Below are 26,333 nucleotides of genomic sequence, written 5' to 3' on the forward strand. Positions count from 1 at the left end.
GTTCTAGTTCAGTTCTAGTTCAGTTCTAGTTCAGTTCTAGTTCAGTTCTAGTTCAGTTCTAGTTCAGTTCTAGTTCAGTTCTAGTTCAGTTCTAGTTCAGTTTTTATTTAGTTTTAGTTCAGTTGTTCAGATTTTTGGTATTGTAAATGGATTGGTCGGCAATCCGTAAGTGTGGAGGAAATCGGACCACATTAGCTGTCATAAATCTTGTCTTAAAATACGAGTACAGCAGCGAAAATTTAATTTCGGTATATAAATGAACACATCGCCATATAACCGTTTAAGAATCATAGATATCTCGAATATTGCACAGTTATGTCATTGAGTAAAGTAAGACATTTTTACAAGAATATACTATTTTCCTTATACTACTTTCCATAACGGTATATGCGGTATAAATTAAAAAAAAAGTTTGCGATAAATAAAATTCAACAAACCCGATTATAGCACTCATATTTTTGATATCTAATATTAATTACCGTCCGCTTTTATTAGAACTTAATGCTTCATCCTCAAGGCTAAAGTGGCCGGTGCCACCATAGTGATCCTCCTCATTATTTGGTAATAAATCTGAAACATCATCCAATAATTTTCCACCAGCTGCTACGGATTTATTATAGCTGGGATTTTGTTGTATGGCCAAATAAAATGTGGTAACAACAATACAAAGTCCAACAGTTAGTAAAACCCAGGCACATAATTGTAAGCGTTTTTGATTCATACAAGTTAGTGATTTTCTTAAAAAAAAAGTAAAAAAAATCAATATAAAAGTGATTATGATACTAAGCAATATGGATTATATTTCGAAAAGAAATACTATGCTTTTTTTAGGCGACTTACTCTTTACTTGCAAATTCTTTTCTTTTATCCTTTTTTATATCCTCGATTTTTAACTTATCCTTGTCTTTATCCTTTATTTCAGTCATTGCTCTATGACTTGCAAACACCAACTGCAAAAATTGCTCATTGTTTTTGATATTTTATGAAATAAACATTTTTATGTAGAAATTATCTTATCTGTTGTTGAAGTTTTATCTTTTGATCTATATTTGGTATTGAATAAATCGATAGACTATCTAAATAACACGTATTTGCATTTAATCAGACATTCAGTAATTGCTCTTATTTTTTTGTAAATAAGTATATTATTTTTATCCAAAAGTGGTATTTAATGCATCAGGTGCTTGTTTCGTGGAAAATTCAATGACGACAGCTAATAAACGGAGACAAGTAATTGTTTCCACATTTATAACAGAATTAAATCTTTATACTGTGATTAATATGTAAACTTTAATAACAGGGCTACTTATTACATCCTTGATACTTAAATATGCAAAATTATTCTAGAATCATGGATGTATGAAAATCTTTAAAAATGCAACTTACACAAACACCTAACTTCTCACACAACCCTCGAAAAATACACACCTCTCAAATAATCCTAATTAAATAATTAAACTCAAATGGACATCTATGCAAACTCGACATTTACTATCGCTTCTGATAATGACAATTAAATAATATGCATAACTTTTCGTTATGCTTTGATTAAATTAATTGATTAGTTATCAAATTAAATGAAAATAGTTGTTTTGAAAACGTTCAACTGTGCTGAAGTATTCCAAAAAAAGAGCCATCCAAAAATAACATTGTCATACAAAAGTTTTTTTTTTAATGGAAAAATGTTGAAAAAACATAAAACATTCGATTTGAAGAAGGAGAGAGGAAAGCAGAGCAAATATGACAACATATTGCACGGGACAAAAAATCGGAAGTAAGTGTGATTGTTAAATGCAAAGGCACTTGATATTTCCCCCCCCCCCCCCAAAAAAAAAAAAACGTGGGATTAACAAAATTTATAAATCATAGATATTAGAGACGAAGAGAAAACACTTTATATTAAGAAAAAAAAGTAAAATTGAAACGTGTTTAAAAATTATGAAAAAATGAATTATGTTATTTCTAGCAAGATTAAACAGGAAAGTGTATGTGTTGTAAACAAGAGGAAGATTTTCTGAAAGAAGATTTATATGGAAGTTGGGTTGACCGATTGTTATGGAGAAATTCCCAATATAATATCGTTAATTAAGACACTCAGAAAGACTGACAGACATGGCCAGATCGACTTCTCAATTAATATCGAGCTTTCTCAGGGATCGCTCAATACGAATTGTTATAGTCGGGATGTCATCAAACAAGTTCAAGGAGTAAGACATACTTGACTTCCTATGACCTCCTTATTATTTAGAAAACTTATATCCGATCTAAAACAGAATACAACTTTGATGTATAGGCTGGCGTTTCAAAGTATATTTTGAGACTACTCGACAGGAGTAAGTGACGGCAGGGTTTCCAACTCTATTGATTCATTTGAGTTGCGACACAATGAGGAGTGTGTTTAACTATACAATCGATACTACAATGTTGTTATGAAATTAGGGGATGTGTTCCCGAAACCCGTATATACAGACATATTCGGAAAGAGCACAGCTTTTTGTAGTGTATTGGCAGTTGTTCAAACAACAGAGAGAATTAGTTTATAAGGAAAACTGTTCATATGTGCAACAAACTTCGTTAGAAGTCTTACCTGTCACTAAACATGTGGAAAGGTTTAAATGGAAGTCCCAAAAACTACTACTCCTACTCAGCGCAACGAACTGCACGAGTTGCCCCTTGAATTCTGGTTCCTCTAAAGTGTACTGACTAACTAACTAAGTAGGTGCATTCTACACATTCAGTTCAAAATTAACGAGACCTGTACGTATACGTGTTAATAATTTATTGATATTACAAATATTACGTATACGTCTAATTTTGAGAATTTTAATTTTTTTGCGATTTTCTGGTTTTGTTTTTATTTCATTACTACGACCAACTTACTAACTACTAACTAACTAAAGTTTAAAATTGTACATTGTGAAATTGTACTGTTTTAATCAACGAGACCTGTACGTATACGTGTTCGCAATTTATTGATATTACAAATATTAAGTATACGTCAAATTTTGAGAATTTTATTCTTTTCTTTTCCATATCCAAATCTTGAACGATTTACAACATATAAACCTGATCTTTGGGGGCCCAGAAAACAGTACACAGTCTTCTATCAAGTAGTAGTTTCTGCTCTGGATGAAAATATTACTAAAAAATGTATACAATACCTTTTCAACAACTTTCTGAAGAGTTATGATATCAAGAAATGGGAAACATTACGGGTATTCAGAGTTTTTGTTGAAAATTAACAATATCGGTCTACATTTCCTTGGAATACAGAATAAACATATAGCAGTTTGGCCATAAGCTATTAGATCCTAGCCCCCATATAATATCTTGTTCCGGCAGTATATTTAAACAACCACTAAGGCAATAATATTTAAATTTTAACAAACTTTTTTTAGAATTTTAAGGTTTTTATACAAAAATGTTTTTAAGTAAAATTTAGACAAAATGATCTAATACTTGAACATTATTTTTTTATTTCATTTCAGATACTTAAAATATATCTTCGCTGCAGCATTAATTCTTCTCTTTTTGGTATTAATTCTTATGAATGTGGATTTTAAACATACGATTAAACGTAAACATTTTAATAATCATACTAACAAGTTTAGTAAGAATAATTTAAAACCAAATCACAATTTCGACCCAATATGGGAGACAAACTTACAAACTACCACAACTATTGATGGAAACATAAGCACAGAGTTATCAGAAAGTAGAGAAACTGAAAATGAACCTGATCAAGTTAAAAGTAGTGATATGATCAACAGCATTCCATTTCTAATAAATTTGCCTAATACATTATTACCTAATGCCATCGGTTGTGTAGAATACGTAGAAAATTGCACTTTATACTGCATAGATGGTAGTGTCAGTTATATCGATGATGATTTAGATATTTTACAAAGCAAATGTAATAATATCGATTTAAGTTTAATTGTGGAAAAATGTGAATTTGTTTCGGGTATTTTACAACAGTCGTTCTTTTTTGGTGATTTCTCATTGGGATATTTTTCCATAATTGAATGCAATTTGCAGACAATTAAAGCAGCCACTTTCAAACATAATAATGCTAAAAATATACAAACTTTAATATTGAGAAATAATCAATTGATAACTTTGGATGAAGGCTGTTTTGATGGTTTAACTAATTTAGTAAATTTTGAATTTGTACAAATGCCTGTAAATGAGGTATTTAAGGGAAAGTTGTTTCTTAAACCATTGGCAAATAGTCTAAAGAAAGCTGTTATACAACCGGCTATAAATAGCAGTGATGTAATGGATCCTTTGGTATGGTGGTTGGATTTAAAAATGATTTCCTTAACGAATTTAGATTTAAGTAATACTAATCTGCAAGGACCTTTAAAACTAAATACCTTTCAAGCTTTTGAGTCATTGGAGTATTTGTTATTATATAACTGTAACTTGCATAGTATTACAGCGCCCGTATTTGATTTTATTGTTGACACCCTAAAATACATCGATTTACGTTACAATCATTTGCAAACTTTAGATTCCATATTTTTACAAAAGTTTACACTCGCTCACATAGAAATGGTTCTAAGTCCAAATGATTGGAATTGTGAGTGTGACAATGAAATGTTGCAATATTTTTTAGAAAATGATAGTAAATTAGCTAAAGATATAGTGTGTAAAGCTCCGGAAAAATGGCATGAAATGGAATTGATAAAGGTGGTAACTGAATGCAAGGAAAGCGATACAACCACAGCTAATAGTAATGGTGGAACATACTCCATGATACCACCAATTACAACAACTGTTATAACTACAATTTCTACCACTTATATCACAACAACAAACTACCCCATTAGCACTGAAGATACAAACGATGCAACCACTCATCCAACTACAAGTGCTACACCAACAATCGGGAACCCCACCACTATTACTACAAGTACCACTTCAAAAATACCTTCTTATCTTATTTCACTTAAATGCTATTCGAATATTGAGGAAGAAGGAACGAAATATGTCATCAAGCCAAATGCAAATTTCTCTATATTTGACAACTCCTCTAACAGTGTTCAGATAAATATAGAGGTAACAGCCTTACTCCAAGACTTCTTAATACTGTATTTTACCAACTCTAGCGATAACAAGACTGTGGCCGAAACACTTGACAAGGAAGCAGCATCAAGCAATATCACAGTCATTATAAATGATTTAAAACCTTCCAGCTCGTATATATTTTGTTTGATAAAGCTAACAGCTGTAGCAATATCACCCTTTGATTGTCTGGGTCATTACATCAAAGGTTCTGAAGCTAATACATCTTGGCTGCTAACACCAGATAAAGTTTGGTTCATTACCTCTTCTACAGTAATAGCTTTACTACTATTTATTGTAGCTATAGCTTTAGTCTACATACTACTACGTCAAAATCCTCACTGGCTTTTACAACAACGTAATGCTAGAATATTGCCCATACATAATAGTAAACGTAAAGTTTTGTTAGTATCTAAAAAATCTTGTTTTGGATATATAAGGTTTGTTTTGTTCTCTATATATCTATACAAATGATAAAAAAAATGTTATTTTCATTACAGTCCCAATCTGTCACCCGTATCTCAAAGGTCATCAAATTATTTAAAATCCTTACCACCCATACAGGAAACTAATAACTACGATATCGAAAATTCGCTATATTCTTCTCAACTTACAGCGCCCACGATGAGTGCTCCAATTTTACCGCCTTTACATCAGCCACCTAAAGCCCAAATTTCAAGGAAATGTACCAATACTTCCTATTCTCCGCTAACCAAATGTAGACGTTTGCCGAGAGGTTCCTCACAAAATAGAAACTATTTGAATGTTATAGAAGATGATCCCGAATATCAAACAATTGATCATTATGAAACAGTAAATTGAGAACAATTTATGTTTTTTTCGAATATTTTTTTTCTTACGTATTGTATTTATTATGATTTATGCATTATTATCGCTTTGTAAAGTTAAAGACAAACGAAAAAGTTCAAATTTTTATTAAATTTTTTATAAATTGTGTCCGTTTCTTAAAAAAGTAAGTAACACATCGAAACTATGTAGATGGATTGATTTGATTCTTAACGTATTAACCACATTTTAAACGGTTCTAAAACAGCCGAGTTAAGTCACTCTAAACGGATTAACAGTCAAAGTAGACCTAACTTTAGATGGAATCTGTATCTGCAGTCAAGTTTTCAGTTGGATGGAAACAACTCCTATTCAATCTAGTAAATTTAGTCAACTCTATTTGAATTGAATCGGCTTTATTCTAGTAGAATCGACTCTATTCTAGTCGACTCAACTCTATTCTAGCCAACTCGACTCTATTCTAGTCGAATCGACTCTATTCTAGTTGAATCAACTTTATTTTTGTCGAATTAGCTCTATTTTAGTCGAATCGATACTATTCTATTCGAATCGATTTTATTCTAGTCGAATCGATATTATTCTAGTAGAATCGATATTATTCTAGTCGAATCGACTCTATTCTAGTCGAATCGACTCTATTCTAGTCGAATCGACTCTATTCCCGTCAAATCGACTCTATTCCAGTTGAATCGACTTTACTTTAGTCGAAGTAACTGTTTTCTAGTAGAATCGACTCTATTCTACTCGAATCAACTCTATTCTAGTCTAACCGACTCTATTCATGTCGAATCGACTCTATTCCAATCGAATCGAATCTATTACAGTTGAATTGACTTCACTTTAGTCGAATTAACTATATTCTAGTCGAATTAACTATATGCTAGTAGAATCGACTCTATTCTAGTCGAATCGATATTATTCTGGTCGAATCGACGCTATTCTAGCCATATCGACTATATTATAGTCGAATCGACTCTATTCTGGTCTAACCGACTCTATTCATGTCGAATCGACTCTATTCTAGTCGAATCGACTCTATTCTAGTCAAATCGACTGTATTCCAGTTGAACCGACGTCACTTTAGTCGAATTAACTATATTCTAGTAGAACCGACTCAATTCTAGTCGAATCGATATTATTCTGGTCGAATCGATGCTATTATAGTCATATCGACTCTAATCTTGTCGAATCAACTCTATTCTAGTCAAATCCACTTTATTCTAGTTTATTCCATGTTAGTCGAATCGACTCCTTTCTAATCTAGTCGCATTGACTGTATTCTAGTTTAGACGACTATATACTAATCAAATTAATTAATTCTTATGTATCTATGTTGATTCGAGTCGACACTATCCTAACTTTATTTTAATATAATCGTCTATATTGATCTTATTGTAGTCCAATAACCTAATCGTCTTTACTTTATTCAAGTTGAAACTTAACTGCTAGTTGGATCGTAAGTATAATTCATCCCATTTTTGCCGAACGGACTTAATCGACTGTGATTAATTTGTGATTGTATTGTATGTTTTATCGAATCCACTTTATTTTAACCGAAATAACACTGAGTCTATACTTTATGCCTTTACCGAATCAATACTTATTGTCGAATAAACTATATTCTAATCTGGTCAAATTAAAGTAAATTTTAGTATTTTCTACTCGATTGAAATCTATTCCTTCTATAGTTGAATCGATTCAATTATTGTCATATCAACACTTTTTAAATCACATCGATTTATTCGAAAATATTGTATTTTGTTCAAGTAGAAATTTTATATAATATTCTATTAAACGTTGTTCTTTAATATTGTATTTCTTTAATTAATATATATTTTACATAATCAATTCCTCATATAAATCATGATTTAGAATACAGCTTACATGTTGAGCCGCAACATCAGGTGGTTGATGTCGAGAAACATACAATCTAGCAAATGGACGTACAATAACATCACAATTTTGATGCGACAAACTTGAAAGAAACCCAGAAAAAGTATAACTGAAAAAAAATTTTCAAATAATCCAAACAAATACACTTACTTTGTTGAAGGCTCCAAATAATTAGGTTCACTTTCTGAGTCTCTATTAAATGTTCTTTCGTATTTAGACTTATAGTCTTTCTTCCCACGTCTTATAAGTACCACCAAAATTATGCCCAAAAATACCATAAGACATGAACCCAATACCACAAGACATAAAATCCAAATTTTATCTTCTTTTTCTAGCCAAGGTTGTGGTAAAACTTCCGAATGACTATAACTGCGACAATCGAATGGTGATATTTTCCAATCGTATGTTATTTTACCATTTTTAAATTTATGCCATATCAAACAGAAGACATAAATTTCCGATGTATTTAAATTATTTATTATGGTAAAATATTCTTGCATATTTGCGATTGCGGTATTATTTTTGGCATTGTGGAAATAAATGACACTCATGTTGGTGAGCGAAGTATTTGTTATAATTTTTATTGCTGTTGCAGAAATAGGCTTAATGAAAAAGTGGCATTTTGTTTCAACTATCAGTATGTGGGCTCTCCTAGTGTAACAAGAAATAGGCGTTAGTGGCCGGGTGGTTGTAGGCCGTTTTGTAGTGGTTGTCGTATAAAATATAGTTGTCCTAGTAGTGGTGGGTGTAGTTGTCTTAGGTGTAGTAGTTGTGTAAATTTTTGTTGTTGTGTCAAAACTTTCTCCTGATGTTTCATTTGTCTCTTCAGATGTCTGACTACTGCTGCTGGATTCACTACTGCTGGAGTCACTAGTGGTGCTAATTTCACCTGAGGTTATAGTTGTTATAGTGGAATTATCCAGACACCCGGTTGTTGGTATTACTGTTGTAGTTTCGGATGTATTTTCTGTAAAATTGTTAAAAAAATGGTTAGTGCGAAGGTGACTTGTTCGATTCCCATCGATGAAGCCTTACTCCTTCTTTAAAGTAACTAGTGTTCTAGTCTGGTAGAGGATTGTGGTGTGTTTGACTAACTAACAAACTAACAAACTAACAAACTAACAAACTAACAAACTAACAAACTAACAAACTAACAAACTAACAAACTAACAAACTAACAAACTAACAAACTAACAAACTAACAAACTAACAAACTAACAAACTAACAAACTAACAAACTAACAAACTAACAAAACTAAACAAACTAACAAACTAACAAACTAAACAAACTAACAAACTAACAAACTAACAAACTAACAAACTAACAAACTAACAAACTAACAAACTAACAAACTAACAAACTAACAAACTAACAAACTAACAAACTAACAAACTAACAAACTAACAAACTAACAAACTAACAAACTAACAAACTAACAAACTAACAAACTAACAAACTAACAAACTAACAAACTAACAAACTAACAAACTAACAAAACTAACAAACTAACAAACTAACAAACTAACAAACTAACAACTAACAAACTAACAAACTAACAAACTAACAAACTAACAAACTAACAAACTAACAAACTAACAAACTAACAAACTAACAAACTAACAAACTAACAAACTAACAAACTAACAAACTAACAAACTAACAAACTAACAAACTAACAAACTAACAAACTAACAAACTAACAAACTAACAAACTAACAAACTAACAAACTAACAAACTAACAAACTAACAAACTAACAAACTAACAAACTAACAAACTAACAAACTAACAAACTAACAAACTAACAAACTAACAAACTAACAAACTAACAAACTAACAAACTAACAAACTAACAAAACTAACAACAAACTAACAAACTAACAAACTAACAAACTAACAAACTAACAAACTAACAAACTAACAAACTATCAAACTATCAAACTAACAAACTAACAAACTAACAAACTAACAAACTAACAAACTAACAAACTAACAAACTAACAAACTAACAAACAAAATAACTAACAAACTAACTAACTAATTAACTAACTAACTAAATACCTAACCAACTAACTAACTAAATAACTAACTAACTAACTAACTAACTAAATAACTAACTAAATAACTAACCAGCCAACTAACTAACTAACCAACTAACTTACAAACCAACTAACTAACCAACCAACCAACTAACTAACTTACTAACTAACTTGTAGTTGGAAAATTTTAGAGTGCGAAATTTGTGAACAATATCTATACGTATACGTGATAATAGTTTACTGGCATTACAAATATTAAGTATACGCCTAATTTCGAAAATAACTTTATATTTTTTTTAAAGCGTAAGAAATTAGTTTTTTGTTTTTTTATCTCAATGATGAAATTTTTTGTTTCTATATATTCACAATTTTTGTTCTTTATGACAAGAGCTACAACTTTGCCTCAGAGAGTAAATAAAAATTCCGAACGATTTGCAAAATATGGGTCTGTGAAAGTTATCTCATTTTTTTACACATATTTTGTGCCCATATGGATCTCTTATAACGTGGTATACATTGTAGTCTAATCTATTGTAGTTGGTTCGCTTCAACTTTATTTATAAGAAATTGAAAACATTCCGGTTGACTCGACGTTATTCTATTCAAATTGACACTATTTTAGACGAATAGAATATATTTTAAATGAATTGATGTTATTCATTTTGAGTTGGTCCTATTCTACTCAAAAACACTTTTGAATAGAGTCTATTCCCATTGTAACACATATATATTCTCTTCAAATCGACTTGGTGTTAGAAAAAAGTTTCTATTTACCTGTTGATTCTTCCGTAATTTCACCACCAGTAGTCCAGCTTATACCCAACGTAGTGCTTACTAAACAATCTAAAACTAAATCATTGACCGGTACATCCCGCCATTCTGTTGGTGTATAACATTTGATATTTCTTTCATCCAAAAGTTTCAAGTCCACCAATTTCCATTTAATGATTTGCAACATTTCTTTATTATTACAGGTACATAACCAATAGTTAAAGGATAAATTTAACTCTAAACCACTCATCTGCCTTAGCATTTCTGACGGCAATGTGGCCAAATGATTATTACTTAAATCTAAATGTTTGAGGCTCTTAAGAATGCTATCAAAAACATTGACTTCTAGAAAAGTTAGCGAACAATATGATAAATCCAAATATTGTACAGCAGTTAAAGTTGCAAAAGTTTTGTTGTGTAAAATATTTTGAAAGTTATTATTAGCCAAGTTTACGAAGGTCAAACGTTTCATTGCTGCACCCTGTAGCCAAGGCAAAGGATCGTAAACAGTAGATTTGGAAGCCTCTTGCTGTATGACCAACGAGGTAAGGGTGTCAGAAAAATAAAATAAAAATCCATCACCCTTAAATGTAGACCAGGTTATCTTATTGAGCAAATAGAAATACTCCAATCGCTGTAAACCCTCAAAGGTACTCATATCTAATGTTGAAAAACTTGTATTGATTAGTGTTAAATTTCTTAGATTTTTAACAGATTTCTGGGCAAATGCTTGATTATCGATGTCGGCTAAATTACAATTGGTAAAATTGATTGTTTTTAAATAATAATTGCCTTGAAAGAAACTGGCCTTCAGTCTACTCGAGGGCAATGAACAATCAATCAATATTAAATCTAAATCTTTATTACATGATTTATACAGCGGTTCCAATTGTTTGTAAATATTATTGATATTACCACCAACACAAGTGAGAGAACAGCTATCCGTAGATTGTATGCAGTTTAATGCACGTGATATTGAGGATTTTATATGTCTGGAAAGGTAGAAGAATTTATGATTTATTCACTGATAGTCTGAGGTTTTTATTGTATAAAGGAGATAACAAATTTAGCTGGAAGTTGTTGCATATTTCGTTTTAGGCAAAACTAAATCGACAATATTCTAGTCAAATTCATTACTTTTGTACTCTACGCCACTATAGTGGGGAGGGTATTACGTGATTGTGCTGATGTTAATAACACACAAATATATTGGCTCTACTTCCACCTTAAAGTATAACAATCAGGTATAGGTATCATTTTCTGAGTCACTTTTTGAGTCGTCTATCCGTCCGTCCATCCGTCCGTCTATCCGTCCGTCTATCCGTCCGTATATCCGTCCTTCTATCCATCCGTCCGTCTGTCTGTGCGTCCATGTAAACTTTTTGCGCACACTACAGGTCGCAATTTTGAAGATAATTTAGTAAAATTTGGCACGTATTCTTCTTTTGATCCAAGACGAATGCGGTTGAAAATGATTTAAATCGGTTCAATATTTCGCCTAGCCCCTATATGATTTGGTCGGCTATGCCCGATTGTACATTCATACTTGTTTTATAAACAAGTTGACTTTATTTCAGTCGAATCTACTCTAATCTAGTAGAATCGATAATATTCCAGTCAAATCGACTCTTTTACAACCGAATTCTGTATAACCGAATATACTTGTCGGAGCAAAAATTATAGTCGAATGGACCTCATTATAATCGAATTGATTTTACTTCAGTCGCATCAACTCTACTGTAATCGCGGCGGTTCTACTTTATTGTAGTCGAAAAGACTCTATTCTATTCAAATCGTAATAGTTTATGTCGGGTTAGTTGTATTTATGTTGGCTCAACTCTAACGAATCAACGCAATTGTAGTCGAATCGACTATGTCTCTAATCCACTCAAATCGATTTTAGTAAATTCAGGTCGACTTTGTTCTCGTTTAGTCAAGAAAGTTTCAGTTAAATCGACTAGAAAATCGATTCTACCAAAGTCGAACTAACTCTATAAATTGAATCAACTTTAATCCTAGCATGATGGCTATCATGGCAGTACACTACTCGCGATCAGTTAAGTCTTTGAATAGTAATATAAGTAATGTATTCTAATCTAGTCGAATAGTGTCCACAGCGGACTCTACTACTGTGAAACCTCCAATTGATTCGAATATTCTTATCGAATAAACTTTAATGCAATCTAGTCCAATAGATTCTAATCCATTCGAATAAACTCTATTCCTGTCGAGCCGAATAGATGAAACTACAGTCAAATCGACTCTCTGTACTTTATTCTAATCGAGGATATTTTAATCCAGTCATATCGAAAAGTAAATCCTATTCCAATCTTAAATCGACTATATTCTAGTCAAATCTAAACTGTTTAAGTCAAATCAATCCTATACTACTCGAAACAATTCAATTCTTGTCAAACCGACTCTATTTTAGCCAAATCTACTCTATTTTTGTCAAATCTACTCTTTTACAGTAAGTTGGGATCTGTTCATGTCGATCAGATTATATTCTAATTGAATTAACTCTATTCCTTTCCTATAAGTCGAACTAACTCTATTCTAGTCAAGTCCACACAAATCTAATCCAATCTACTCTATTCAAGTTGGTTCGTATCTATTCATGCTCGATTATATTCTAATCGAATCAACTTTATTTCTTCCCTATAAGTTTTTTTATAGTCAAGAGGAATATATCCCAATCGAGGCTATTATGGTCCGATTTACTCTATCATTCTTAAATCGACTATATTCTAGTCGAATCTAAAATGTTTAAGTCGAATCAACCATATACTAGTCGAACCAACACAATTCTTGTCAAACCGATTCTATATTTTAGCCAATTCCACTCTATTCTAGTCAAATCTACTCTTTTGTAGTCAGTTCGGATCTGCTCATGTCGGTTAGATTATATTTTACTCGAATAAACTGTATTCCTTTCCTATAAGTCGAACTGACTTATAGTCAAGTCCAATCAATTCTAGTCCAATCTACTCTATTCAAATCGGTTCCGATCTATTTATGTCAGCTCGATTATATTCTAATCGAATCAACTCTATTCCTTCACTATAATCCTATCGATCCGCCTTTCTTCAGGTCGAGTCTATTCTTGTCAAGTCGGCACATTTAAGAGAAATGTAATGAAAATGCATATCAAAACGTTACTAAGCTTTAACAAAGTGAAATGAACATCAAACCATATGGAAAATTTCACTTTAAATTCGATAATTTTCACAATATTTAAACTTACCCTAAAGAGCCCATAATGGTTTTATCCGATGAATAAATTCTGTCATCCGGTTGTGCAAAACTTTGATCCGGTGAAAACATTCTGGTATTTTCTTCAACATAATTCTGATTTTTATTATAGGCTTCACCGGTAAAATCGACATTTGTTAAAATCAATAATAAAATGAAACCAAATAATAAAGGCAAAACAATATATTTACACCAACTAAAAGGAAAAATAAACCGAAAATCGTTATATAAGTAAGACGATACATTTTCTTCTTTATATAGAACAACCTACCGAAACTTCTTAGGTTGATATAATCTTTCAGTAGTTTTGGTCTTTTTTTCATCTTTATATAAATCAAATGATTTTTTATTTAACATTTATAACAAAAATTTTTCTTATTTTTTTCAATAAATTAAAATCCAATTTGCTGCCGAATCTGTTGTCTTACAACTTTTGCTATGAACTGATTAGATTTTTGTCCAGCCAATCTCTATTATTTTATCGAATTTGCGTTTAATAAATTCTCAATTATAATTTACAACTTATTCTAATTGATAAATTAGATTTAAGCTTATCAATGTCAAAGTTATCGGTTCAATAACAAAAATAAAACGAATAGATTCGCTTGGAAGTTGACGTATGAATCATGTACTAATGAATAAATTAAGTGGAAAGATCTATTTATTTTGTTTTGATGTTATGATTTTCCAACATTTGCACTTGTAAGAGTTTTTGAGATAAGACAAGGATTATAAAACGTTAAAAGCATTCATTGGAGTTAATAGTGTTTTGTTTTGGCCATGCGCTTAATCATAATCGTTGAAAAGGTTGAGTGAGAAGTTATGACCAATTAAGTAAATATAGATGTATTCGACGGTTTTTTAGTTATATTGATTCCATATTATAGTCAAATGATTCTATTCTAGTCAAATCTGATCTACTTTATTCGAATAGACTTCATTCTAAGCGAGCAGACTCCATTCAAGTCGAAAAGACTCTATTCCAAAAAAGACTCTGTTCCAAACAAGATTATTAAGTATAATCAAATAGACTTCATATTTAACCAGTTGGCGATATTTGTTTTCACACTAGTTGCCATAAACTACCTCGGCGCACACTAATTACATATTTGACTTTATTCTGGTCATATCGATTCTTTCGAGTCAAGTGATTCTCTTTTATTCAAATATGATCTACTCTGATCTAATAGACTTAATTCTAATGGAAACAACTTCATTGTAATCGGGCAGACTTCATTCTTATCAAATATACTCCATTCTAGTCGAAAAGACTCTGTTCCGATCAAGATTATTCCATTATAATCAAATCGATTCTATACTCTTCCAGTTGGCGAAAATTATTCCCACAGTTCGCTACATACTATCTCACCGCTCTCTCTTTCTCCTGTAATAAACAAATACAGTTACCATTTTCTTCTATACTCGCTTCAGCAGCGATTACAGTGTCAATAATATATTCTGTGAAAGGCAGCACCAGCGGGTTTCTCATAGTCTTCATGTATTGAAACTGAAACATCTCCCTTTAATCAACTGATTTGGGATCTACTCCAGACTTTTACTAGTTCAGATTCAGATCCGTTGCAACAGTTATACACTTCGCCACACACTATATATCGTCACGCTCTCTCTCCTTCTCTATAATAAACAATTACGTGATTCCGATCAAGATTATACTATAATAATCTGATCGACTTTTTAATCTTTTAGTTGGCGATGTTCCACTTAATTTGCTTATATTGTCATTGAGTTTATTTTCACACTTATTCATCATACACTATCTAGCCGCGCACTCTCTCTGTACTAAACAATTACAGTTAAATATTTGTTCCTCGGTTTTATCGCGTTTTGGGAATTCCGTAACACATTCGCTTCAGCAGCGATTACAGTGTCAATGATATGTTCTGTGAGAGACAGGACCAGCGTATTTTTAATACTCTGCTTGTAGTTAAAGTAAAACATCTCAATTAAATCAAATGAATCTAGATTTGCACCACAGTTCTTCTCCTGAAAATATAAGTTTTCCTTGTTGCTATATCCAATGGTTTGGTGCCATCGCATACAGCAATAGTGTACTTCTAACTGAATATGCATGCAAATCAGCCATCTATCATAAGGTAGTTTCCAAAATAAATCAGATTTTCTCCAATGACTTTAATCAACGATAGAAAGTTGGTGTTTAAAAGTTTATATCAGGATGGTACTTCTTCATCGAGTTATAGAATATTAAGCAGTTAAATTGGGTTTGTCAAATCCGAGGTTGTTTTCTTGGTTGCAGAAACTGAAGCAGCTTCTAAAGATCCGAAGATACTTTATTTTTAATTGCCTTATGGATTAATGGTTTTTTGTCTTCATGAAGCCTCCGTAGATACTTGCACACCAAGAGCCTGTATATTGGCCTTCAGTACATATTCAAGTACATGCTTAAGTGCCGTGTACATTCTCCTTGAACTGACATCCGGCTTAGAGATTACGAGTCCTATACTTTATTCTTATCAGTTGCACAACCTTAATATTTTCATAACCTAGAATAAATAGGATGTAATTTCTGCCGATCTAGAGTTCACATCGTCAGTGAGGAATGCTCAAAATTCGAACTAACAAATCTTAAGAATGAACGATCAATCCATACCTACCATAAAGACACTGATGCTGGATGGTACAGTAAAAATATAGAAATTAGTAAGATTATTGATTATCTGAAAGCATTCAAGGATAAAAGCGTGGACACAAATTCTTACCAACAAATCTTGAATGCACGATCAATCCCCACTTTATATAAAGAAACTGACTTACGGCAAGGTTAAAGAATCAAAGAAGTGCTTATATGATTCATATAAGCATTATATAAATACTATATACCCTATTTGCAAGAACACTAACCAAGAAGACTTTTTACGTTCGATGATGTCCCGTGGCTTCTTTTTTGGTTTTATGCACTTTTGTCCATCCAACTTATTTGGTTAGACGTAAAATAACCTAACTTCATATTTCATAAAAACTTTTAATATTTTGAAAGCTCTGGAAGTAACCTAAACTGATGTTTCAATCTCTAAAAGAATTGCGAAACCAACTTAACTGCTTTTCACGAAATGTAAAAACTTTATATTTCTACAAATTGATGAAAGACATAGATCAATGAAATATAATGTTGCTTCTACTAATTGTTTTAAACTAACAATATAATAATAATTAAACACATAACTTTGCCATCACACACATTAAAGTTTTATAGAAAGAAAATTATATTTTTTATTACACAATTTATATATATTAATAATTTCACATACAAAAAAAAAAACAACAAACATCTCATATATTAAACTTGACTATCCAATGTATAAATCGTACCCACTTGGGCATATTCTGGTTTATCTAACGATTCACTTAAAGCCAAAGAGAGTGGTGGTTGATCGGCTGGCACATCGGGCAGGGCATCGTTAGACATGCGTTTAGCACGATAAGGTATTTCGGCATATTTAACCAGATTAGCTGTGCTAGAGACTGTTTGTAGGGGAGTCAGATAACAACTTTCTGTGTCTTGGTTATCTACTACATCTGGTAGAGTTGTTTCCTGTGTTGCATTAGTAGTGATATATATTGAGGGGTTGTTGTTATTATTATTTAATTTACTATATGCTGGTATGACTTCATATAAATTGGTATTCATATAACTCTGATAGCTGGCCACACTCTCGTTGGATTTGCGTCGTATTTGGGAACAGGAAAAGGGTCTGAAAAGAAACGATTTACAAATTTATTTTAATGCTAGAAAGTATAAATGTTGTTTGCGAGTAACTTACCCACGTCTAGCCAACTTTTCCTCTTTCTCTTTAATCGTTTGAACCGAGTTCTCTTTCGGCAGTACCACTATCTCATCACTATTTGGATGAAGAGTGGTGACTCTCTTGCTGCCTTTAAGTAAAATAGGTTTGCGTTTTAACAGCAAATAGATCATTAAAATACCAGCAAACGAAAACATTATAATGCCAAATATAACCAAAGACAAACCGGTAATTCTCATGTCGCGAGTTAGCCAAGCACTATATTGTACTGCCACATTACCACCCACATGTATGGACTTGCAACTAAAGGGAGAAGTGGTAACTTGATTCTTTTTCACTATACAAAAGGTATAAGCAGTATTCGGTACCAGATCATCGACTGTGGTAACAAATGAAATGGAATTAAAGCAACCTAAACCGTATTCATTATAATTTATTTCCATTTTGTAGAACTGGGTGGTGACCTTGCTAAACCATATTAGACCAAAAGAATCATCTAGAACGGAGGGTGAGACAACTTCAACATCTACTCGTAAATTATCCTGAGGTGTAACATCAAATATAATTAAGGGCCAACGCATGGGTTTTGCAATCTTTTGACTAATATTGGTGGTGCCGGTTAAACAATCCAACTTCACCAAATCGGCTTTTATTACAAAACTAGGCTTCTCTATATAATGAGGGGAAGTGCTGGATACCGCTTCTGTTGTTTCCTTATAGAAAGGGCCTTCATTGATCTCTATAGTGGGCATCATATTAGCATCATTAATAGAGCCAGATGTAGATGTCTCCCCAATGGGTTCAGTTGGTGCAAAGTGTTCCAAAGAACTTACACCACATATTTCATCATCGAACACCGACCAATCTTTATACCACTCTGGTTCCGAGCACAATAAAGTGGTTCTATAGTAGATAAAAATAGCTTTAAACTCCATTTGTAAGTCACACGAACAAGCCCATTCATTGTCGTTGGCATAGATCTTTAAATCTCTGGGCAATTCTCTCCAACCAAATATGCTACGACTAATAGTTTTCAATTTATTATATGACAAATCCAAATATTCCAAAGTCGAAGTGAAATCCGAAAATATATATGAAGGTAAATACTCTAAATTCGAATGGGATAAATCTAAATGTTCCAACATGGAGACTTTACTGAATTCCGAATAGCCCATGTTATCGCTGAAATTGTTAAAACTAAAGTCCGCATACAATAAATTATTTAGTATATAATCACCACCGGTGAGATTGCGCACACTCTTCAAACCCGCTTGCAATGTCAGATATTTAATTTGATACTTTACATAACAGAGAAAATTTGAATAGACGGTTTCTAAAGGTGTTTCTCTCTGTATAATAGATAAGGCGTTAAAGTCAGACGATATACCCTCAAAGAAATCCATTTTTAATTCTTTAAGATGTAGATTTTCAAAGAAAATCTCTTTGAATTTTCCTCTAGCAAAGGCACCAGCTTCAATATCTGTTATATTTGCTGAAGCGATATATAACGTCTTGACTTTGTCACTGTAATTGCCGAGGAAACCAAAAGATAGAATGTTATCGGGAAATTCATAGTTATAAAGTCGCAGTTCATCGATGGTGGAACATAAATAATTCTGAAAATATTATGATAGACTGAGATCGTTAATATATTATTATTCTAGCTTACATTTTTTTCCGAGGTGTAAAGAATATCCTTATCGATATCGGTTGATTTACCATTGAAGCAAACAAATTTACACGCCATCTGCACACAATTTGGGGGAATACCAGCGATAGTAATATTAATGTAGGGGCTGGAAGGAAGAATATTGAAGGTTTTAATTAATTACAGTAGATCCCTAACATTATGATACCTAGGACCATTTGAAAACATTTTTTGGAAATATAACAAAAACAAGTATGAATGTATAGTAGGGCGTAGCCGACCATATGATACCCTACACCAGTCAGTATGTATGTTAAAAATAAGGGATTATTTAAAAATTAAAGCATTTGGTTTATTTTTTAAACTTTATTTCGGAATATTTTTACTTTTTTTTTTTGGCAAAAAAAAAAGAGATCTTTTTAAGAGGGCTTAAAGGGGAGTAGGGCAAAATATGGCCCTATCCTCAAAAATGTTGGTAGGGGGAGTTAAGTCTTCTTCAATATTATTTATGTAGAATTTAAAAGTGTTATTAGTGTTTGTAAGTAAATTTTGACCTTTAAGACATTTTCTGAAGGGGAGTTTGTATGGGGGATAGGGTCAAATGAAGCCCGATCATTACAAAAATCGGTAGTGTCATTTAAAGTTCTATAAAACTAAGTTTTCTCGACTTTTGTTACCATAATGGATCATTTAAATTAATTATAAGCCAAAAGGCCATATTTGGGGGGTACGGTTGTATGGGGGCTAGTCGAAATAATGGACCGATTTTAACCATTTTCAATAGGCCAAAAAAAGCGTGTGTGCCAAATTTCATTCAATTATCTTGAAAATTGCGGCCTGTACCTTGCGCACAAAGTTTATATGGACAGCCAGCCAGACGGACGGACATAGCTTAATCGACTCAGAAAATGATTCTTAGCCGATTGGTATACTTTAAGGTGGGTATAGGACGAATATTTTTGTATGTTACAAACATCAGCACAAACCCAATATACCCTTCCCACTAAAGTGGTGTAGGGTATAAATATAAACCATTCGTGGCGGCGGCTTAGTTCCATTTCATATCTAGTTCAGTTCTAGTTCAGTTCTAGTTCAGTTCTAGTTCAGTTCTAGTTCAGTTCTAGTTCAGTTCTAGTTCAGTTCTAGTTCAGTTCTAGTTCAGTTCTAGTTCAGTTCTAGTTCAGTTCTAGTTCAGTTCTAGTTCAGTTCTAGTTCAGTTCTAGTTCAGTTCTAGTTCAGTTCTAGTTCAGTTCTAGTTCAGTTCTAGTTCAGTTCTAGTTCAGTTCTAGTTCAGTTCTAGTTCAGTTCTAGTTCAGTTCTAGTTCAGTTCTAGTTCAGTTCTAATTAAGTTTAGATTATGAACATGAGTAGTTCTTAATGGTGTATTTAATGATCTCAATTTTTATTTAATGATTTTTAGCTTTGTCAGTAAATTATACTACTGCAATTAATAATAAATATACTACTTCTTGCCAGAATTTCACTTAATAGCAACCGAATCCTATAACTTGATATAGGGACAACTTATACATATGACCAGGAGGGTAATACCCATAAAGCTGATGTATGCTTTGTGGACTTACTAATAAATATTATCATAATATCTTTCAATATGCTTTTTATCACTGGAAACTATTTTCTTATCTATAGTTCAAGGTTTCTTTTTTCGCTATACTACAATTTGCAATATCATAATATAAACTATAAACTCAATCGCTATTACAGGTGTATTCTCTTCAGATATACAACTAACTATGTGAATATAAAACTATCATCATTAAAATGTTAACCGTGTATTAAGTAATAAATCAAAATGAATACAAAACGTTTAATATTAGTAAATATGTGAAATAGTACACTTTTTTCACATAAATACGATTTTATCTATATTTAATTTATGTTTTTTTTTTTTTCCTTTTTTTTTTTGTGTTGCTAAAACGTACATATGTACATATCAATACCCTACATACGAGTATATTAAATTTTGTTAGGAAAAGTATTTGTACTCTTAAGACTAAACTGATGAATGAACTTTGCGTTATTAATTAGTCTAGGAACTAGCAGATTGACTTGTTTTTTGACTAGAATAATTAGTAGTTATAGATTGGTTTATTGACTACATAATAGATAAGTCAAGGGTTCAGGAATTAGACCATTTTCAAGTTTATATAATACGAACTATTATATGAACTAGGTCCACCGAGTATTGACTAAAGCATAGCCAACATATAATAGTAGTAATAGCGCAATATTTGTTTCCCTATAACTAAAATAAAACGTATATTTCTGTGCTGTTTAACTTAAACCCATAAAATAAATTGCGAATATTAATAATCGATAAAAGATACAAACTGATTACTGTTTTATTATGTTTCATCAGACTTTAGTAACAAACCTGCAAAAAACTACATTGCCATGACATTAAAATCATGTTGCACTAACGAAAATCATGCAAAACTTACGTGACTTCCAAAAGAGTATCCGTTAGTTTGATGACATTTTTTAAAAGTTTTAAACCAGTGGCCGGAGTTAAAATCTCCACGCCCGTTAATCCACCAACATTTAGAGAAATATTAAAGAATATGTAATAAATTAAATGTTTAAAAAGCATTTTAAATTTGTATTTTTCCTTTAAGCTTTTAAGGTATTTTTATTAAATGTCTTAGATTTGTATTGATTTCTTTAAACTTAAAATCCATTTGCAAATATTTAAATAATTTCTCATAAATTTTCCTTTAGAATCCGTTTTCAAACTTTCCCGTTTACTTTTCTGTAATTTAGCACAACTTTACTCTTGCCTTATTTAAAACAGACTGAACTTATTGTGTACTCATTGGTAAAATAGGATTTTAGTATTTAGTAAAAATGTCTCATTATTATTAGAATTATTATCAGTCGTTTAGGATTTTATCTATTGTCTTTATTTAATAACAGATATTTATTTAGTTCATTTGGCGATTAGGGAGCCTGTTTTATCGTCGCAAAAAAAGACCTAAAACCAATGAAAGTGAAAACTTATAATAGACTAATATTTAGTATTTATTTGTGGATGAGAACATTTCCATTTGTTGTAGTTTTTTTCTTGTCTATTTTGGAGTATATTATTTTTGTGTTGTTTGCAAAAATTTGCATTGTAATAGAAAGTTGATTAAACAAGTAGTTAAATTTTAGATTAAGTGAATCTGTTTGGGGCAGTTTGTTTGTTAGGAGAAGGTTACCTCATTGCTAAAACTGCAAAATAAGTATGGTAAGTTCGCTTTAATTTAAAATACATTTTGTTGGCAACAATCATAAACATATCTTGTATTGTTTTTTCCCAAATTTTTTCTTTAATGTCTTAACATCATTTTACGTCTAATGGACTTGAATTTGGTTAAAATATTGAATAAAAATTAAATTCAATTGGAATTATGTTTTTTCACATAAATATTTAAGTAAATGTTAAAATTACTCTTCAAACTTGAGTGCATCGGGGTGACGTTTTAATATAAAAATAATAAATATCAAGCATACGCAGTGGTGCGCATTTTTCTTGTTTAACTTAGTTGGGTGTCAGTGCTGATGTTTGTATCACATTGAAATATTGAATATATGCCCACATAAATGTATACCGATCAGCTAACAATAATTTTCTGAATAGACTAAAACAATCTACAAGACTTGTTGAAACAACAGATCGCAGTTTTAAGGATAAAATAATAAAATTTACATAAAGGCCCGATAAAATCGAACAAGGCATAAACTTTTTAGACTAGTCTATAAATTAGACTATAGACTAGACATAGACCAGATTATGGACTACACTATAGCCTAGATTATAGACCAGACTATAGACTAGAACATAGACTAGACTATAGAATAGACTATAAACTAGACTAAAGACTATAGAATAGACTATGAACAAGACTATAGTCTAGTCTATAGAGTAGACTATAGACTAGACTATAGACTAGACTATTGAGTAGACTATAGACTAGACTATAGACTAGGCTATTGACTAGACTATAGACTGGACTATAGACTAGACTGTAGACTAGACTATAGACTAGACTATAGACTAGACTATAGACTAGACTATAGACTAGACTATAGACTAGACTATAGACTAGACTTTAGACTAGACTATAGACTAGACTATAGACTAGACTATAGACTAGACTATAGACTAAACTATAGACTAAACTATAGACTAGACTATAGACTAGACTATAGACTAGACTATAGACTAGACTATAGACTAGACTAAGACTCGACTATAGGCTATACTATATACCAGACTGTAGGCTTGATTAAAAAACATACTGTAGACTAGACTATAGATTTGACTATAAACTAGATTATAGACTAAATTTTAAACTATAGAGTAGACTGTAGACAACACTATAGACCAGGCTATAGTCTAGGCTGTAAATTAGCCTAAAAACTAGATAATAGATTCTACCATTGATAGGAATATAGTTTGAAGAACATATACTTAACAAAAATCGATCAAGTGAATAAAACACATTACTATCTAAATGTTTGCTTTTTACTTCTTGATTTATTTTATATTCTCTTTTTGTTCAGTTTTTTTTTATAATTTTGGACTTTAAGTTTTATTTGTTCACATAAAATTTAATACTAAATACCAGCCAGTCCAGTACATCTAAGGCTTAAATGTTAAGTACTTAATTATCTAATAAATACAATAGTGGCTTAGTCTTATATAAACTTAAAATAAAACAAAACTTTACAATTAAATTAATAGTAAATCTTAATTTAAATTAACTGATTAGAAGAGTGGCACAATATAATTTCCAATGTCATATTGTTCAGTGACTTTAAAATTCACCAAAAAATTTTCACAATGATCATTTGTTTGGTGGCATAAAGTCAATTATTTCAATAGAATTTTTCTTTTAAAAATATTATAATCTCTACTTTTTTGTTGTGTTTGAACGTCCATGAACATTATGATATTGGAGCATGCCGCCGATAAAAAGTGAAATTATAAATTGAAAATTTAAAACTAAATTGTTTACAAAAAATTCGAACAAATTTTTAAATATTACTGCTTTTTGTGTATATAATGGATTTTTTTGGCATTATTGATCTTGTATTAAGAGACTATCCCTTTAAATGCTAACGAACAAGTGTTTTCTAATTTTATATTGAAAACAACAAGAAAATTCGAATAATGTTTAATGTTTTTAATAGAGTGAAAGAAAATGTTCATTTATATTTAGAGGAATTGTTGAAAATTATTCATATTAAAAACAATGAATTTATACTAATCTGCATTGAAATCCTATTTGATTGCTGCACAAGGTGAAAATATTGAATAATCTTATAAGTTCTAGTATAAAATAAAGAGTAAAATATTTTGTGTTATTTTTAGTTTATTCTGTCAGGATCAAAAGATATATGAAAAATATTTTTTTATATATTTTTTTAAAAAATAAAACAAAAATTTTAATATATTTTAAAGGATAAGAATTTTCAAAAACATTTTTGACAGATTTTCATCCTTATAGTATAAAATAAAAATAATAAAAAATATTTCCCAACTCTTTGATTAGTAAAAGTATTTTAAAATATGTTTTTTACCTTTTAAAACTTTGAAGTCCTTTTGAAAGGACACAGGATCACGATTTTTCCCTTAAATTTATAGCATCAGACATATATCATCCGGTTCTTGTCTAACGAATACTTTCTCTTTTTGGTCGGACAGTGTTATATATATACTCCAGGAAAATTAGGCAAAAAAACTGAGCAATCTGGAGAATTTCTGCTGGCAAAATGAAAATTGAATATTTAGCAGGAAATTTAAAGTCACCGAAAATATCTTGTGCTCGAAACAAGATATTGGAGTTCAAAGGTTACAAACATTAGTTTTTGTCAAATAACGCAGAGTAATATTTCCACCAAATTTTATTAAAATCTGACAATATCTTTAAATACTTTAAGGTTTTCATTGGAAAGAAATTAAAGTCGAATTACTATATGAGAGCTAGTTGTAGTCGAAGTCTGATTTTAAAGCAATTCGGTGGAAATATATTTCTGATTTTGTAGATTATGTCCACAAATTTCTTTTAAAATAAGTAATACTTATAATTGTGAACTGTGAATCGAAAATTTCAGATGGACGGACATTAAACTATGGACCAGAGAGTGATGATGTGAAAAGTAATATGACTGAAATTCATTATGTACTTTTGCCTATATATAAGAAGGAAAAAATTCAATATTATCCTTATTGGAGTTAAAAATATTAAGATTTGAAAATTTCACTACAATGAACAAATAATGCACTATAACTCGAAAACAACTAATGTTAAGCAAAATATTCCGCGGCCAAAATATAGGAAATTCACTTCTCTATAGCAATTATAATAACATCAAAACGCGTACGACGGATAATAAGAGAGATATGAGCTAAAACCCGATTTTTGTAACCTTTGACCTCTAATATCCCGCTTAGCGCACACGGTGACTTTTAATGCCTTACAAAATTATGCTAAGGGCAAGGTCTTTTACTGTCTCTTCGACTACCTGACACCTGCACGATCCTTCAGGCAGAGATATATGCCGCAAGAAGAATCCGGGAACTAAATCTCGAAAATTCGACTATACATATATACTTGGACAGCCTTGCATCAATCAAGGCTCTTAACACCAACGTCATTAAGTCGGTGTGTCTTCTCAATTGCATTCAATCGTTAGCACAAAATGACACAACATCACATTCAGTTGATATGGGTTCCAGAACATGAGGGCATACGGAGAAATTAAATATCTGATGAATGAGCAACCCTGTCCCTGGGCTTAACCCTTGCGCAAAAGGATATTCACGCTCCCCTGACGACCCTATCAAAACTGATAGGGTCGTCAGAGGACGGAACTCAGGTTGTCATATATTACTACTTGTAGAATGAACCTGCTTGCTAGCGAGCAACCCATCTAACCTAACCTAAGGGGAAGCTATGTGCCAATTTTCATTTAGCTATCTAAACTTCCGCAGCAAAACCCTTATTTTCCCGGGCTAATAATTGATAATTCAGTTTATAAATTGTGCAGTGTAAAATATTTATGTTC

The 26,333-nt window shown here is 31.4% G+C and overlaps 4 protein-coding genes across 4 annotated transcripts; 1 reads left to right on the forward strand and 3 right to left on the reverse strand.

The window, feature by feature from the left end:
• Positions 1 to 475: 475 nt before the first annotated feature.
• Positions 476 to 948, reverse strand: LOC124420633. The gene is made up of 2 exons (XM_046954131.1): positions 841 to 948; positions 476 to 737 (listed from the first exon to the last, which is right to left on the reverse strand). The coding sequence occupies exons 1-2, from the start codon at positions 924 to 926 to the stop codon at positions 476 to 478; spliced, it is 348 nt and encodes a 115-aa protein (XP_046810087.1). The 5' UTR covers positions 927 to 948.
• A 2,598-nt stretch (positions 949 to 3,546) lies between these two features.
• LOC124420634 lies at positions 3,547 to 5,972 on the forward strand. The gene is made up of 2 exons (XM_046954132.1): positions 3,547 to 5,507; positions 5,568 to 5,972. Exons 1-2 carry the CDS (start codon positions 3,547 to 3,549, stop codon positions 5,887 to 5,889), a joined length of 2,283 nt encoding a protein of 760 aa, XP_046810088.1. The 3' UTR covers positions 5,890 to 5,972.
• A 2,375-nt stretch (positions 5,973 to 8,347) lies between these two features.
• Positions 8,348 to 14,287, reverse strand: LOC124420635 (toll-like receptor 4). The gene is made up of 5 exons (XM_046954133.1): positions 14,101 to 14,287; positions 13,822 to 14,025; positions 10,581 to 11,569; positions 8,449 to 8,734; positions 8,348 to 8,369 (listed from the first exon to the last, which is right to left on the reverse strand). The coding sequence occupies exons 1-5, from the start codon at positions 14,184 to 14,186 to the stop codon at positions 8,348 to 8,350; spliced, it is 1,587 nt and encodes a 528-aa protein (XP_046810089.1). The 5' UTR covers positions 14,187 to 14,287.
• Positions 14,288 to 17,047: 2,760 nt separating this feature from the next.
• Positions 17,048 to 22,063, reverse strand: LOC111682862. Its single transcript, XM_023444853.2, has 4 exons — positions 21,722 to 22,063; positions 19,281 to 19,407; positions 17,630 to 19,227; positions 17,048 to 17,560 (listed from the first exon to the last, which is right to left on the reverse strand). Exons 1-4 carry the CDS (start codon positions 21,868 to 21,870, stop codon positions 17,146 to 17,148), a joined length of 2,289 nt encoding a protein of 762 aa, XP_023300621.2. The 5' UTR covers positions 21,871 to 22,063; the 3' UTR covers positions 17,048 to 17,145.
• Positions 22,064 to 26,333: the final 4,270 nt, after the last annotated feature.

This window comes from Lucilia cuprina, chromosome 6 (assembly GCF_022045245.1).
Source record: "Lucilia cuprina isolate Lc7/37 chromosome 6, ASM2204524v1, whole genome shotgun sequence".
NCBI classification, from domain to species: Eukaryota; Metazoa; Arthropoda; class Insecta; order Diptera; family Calliphoridae; genus Lucilia; species Lucilia cuprina.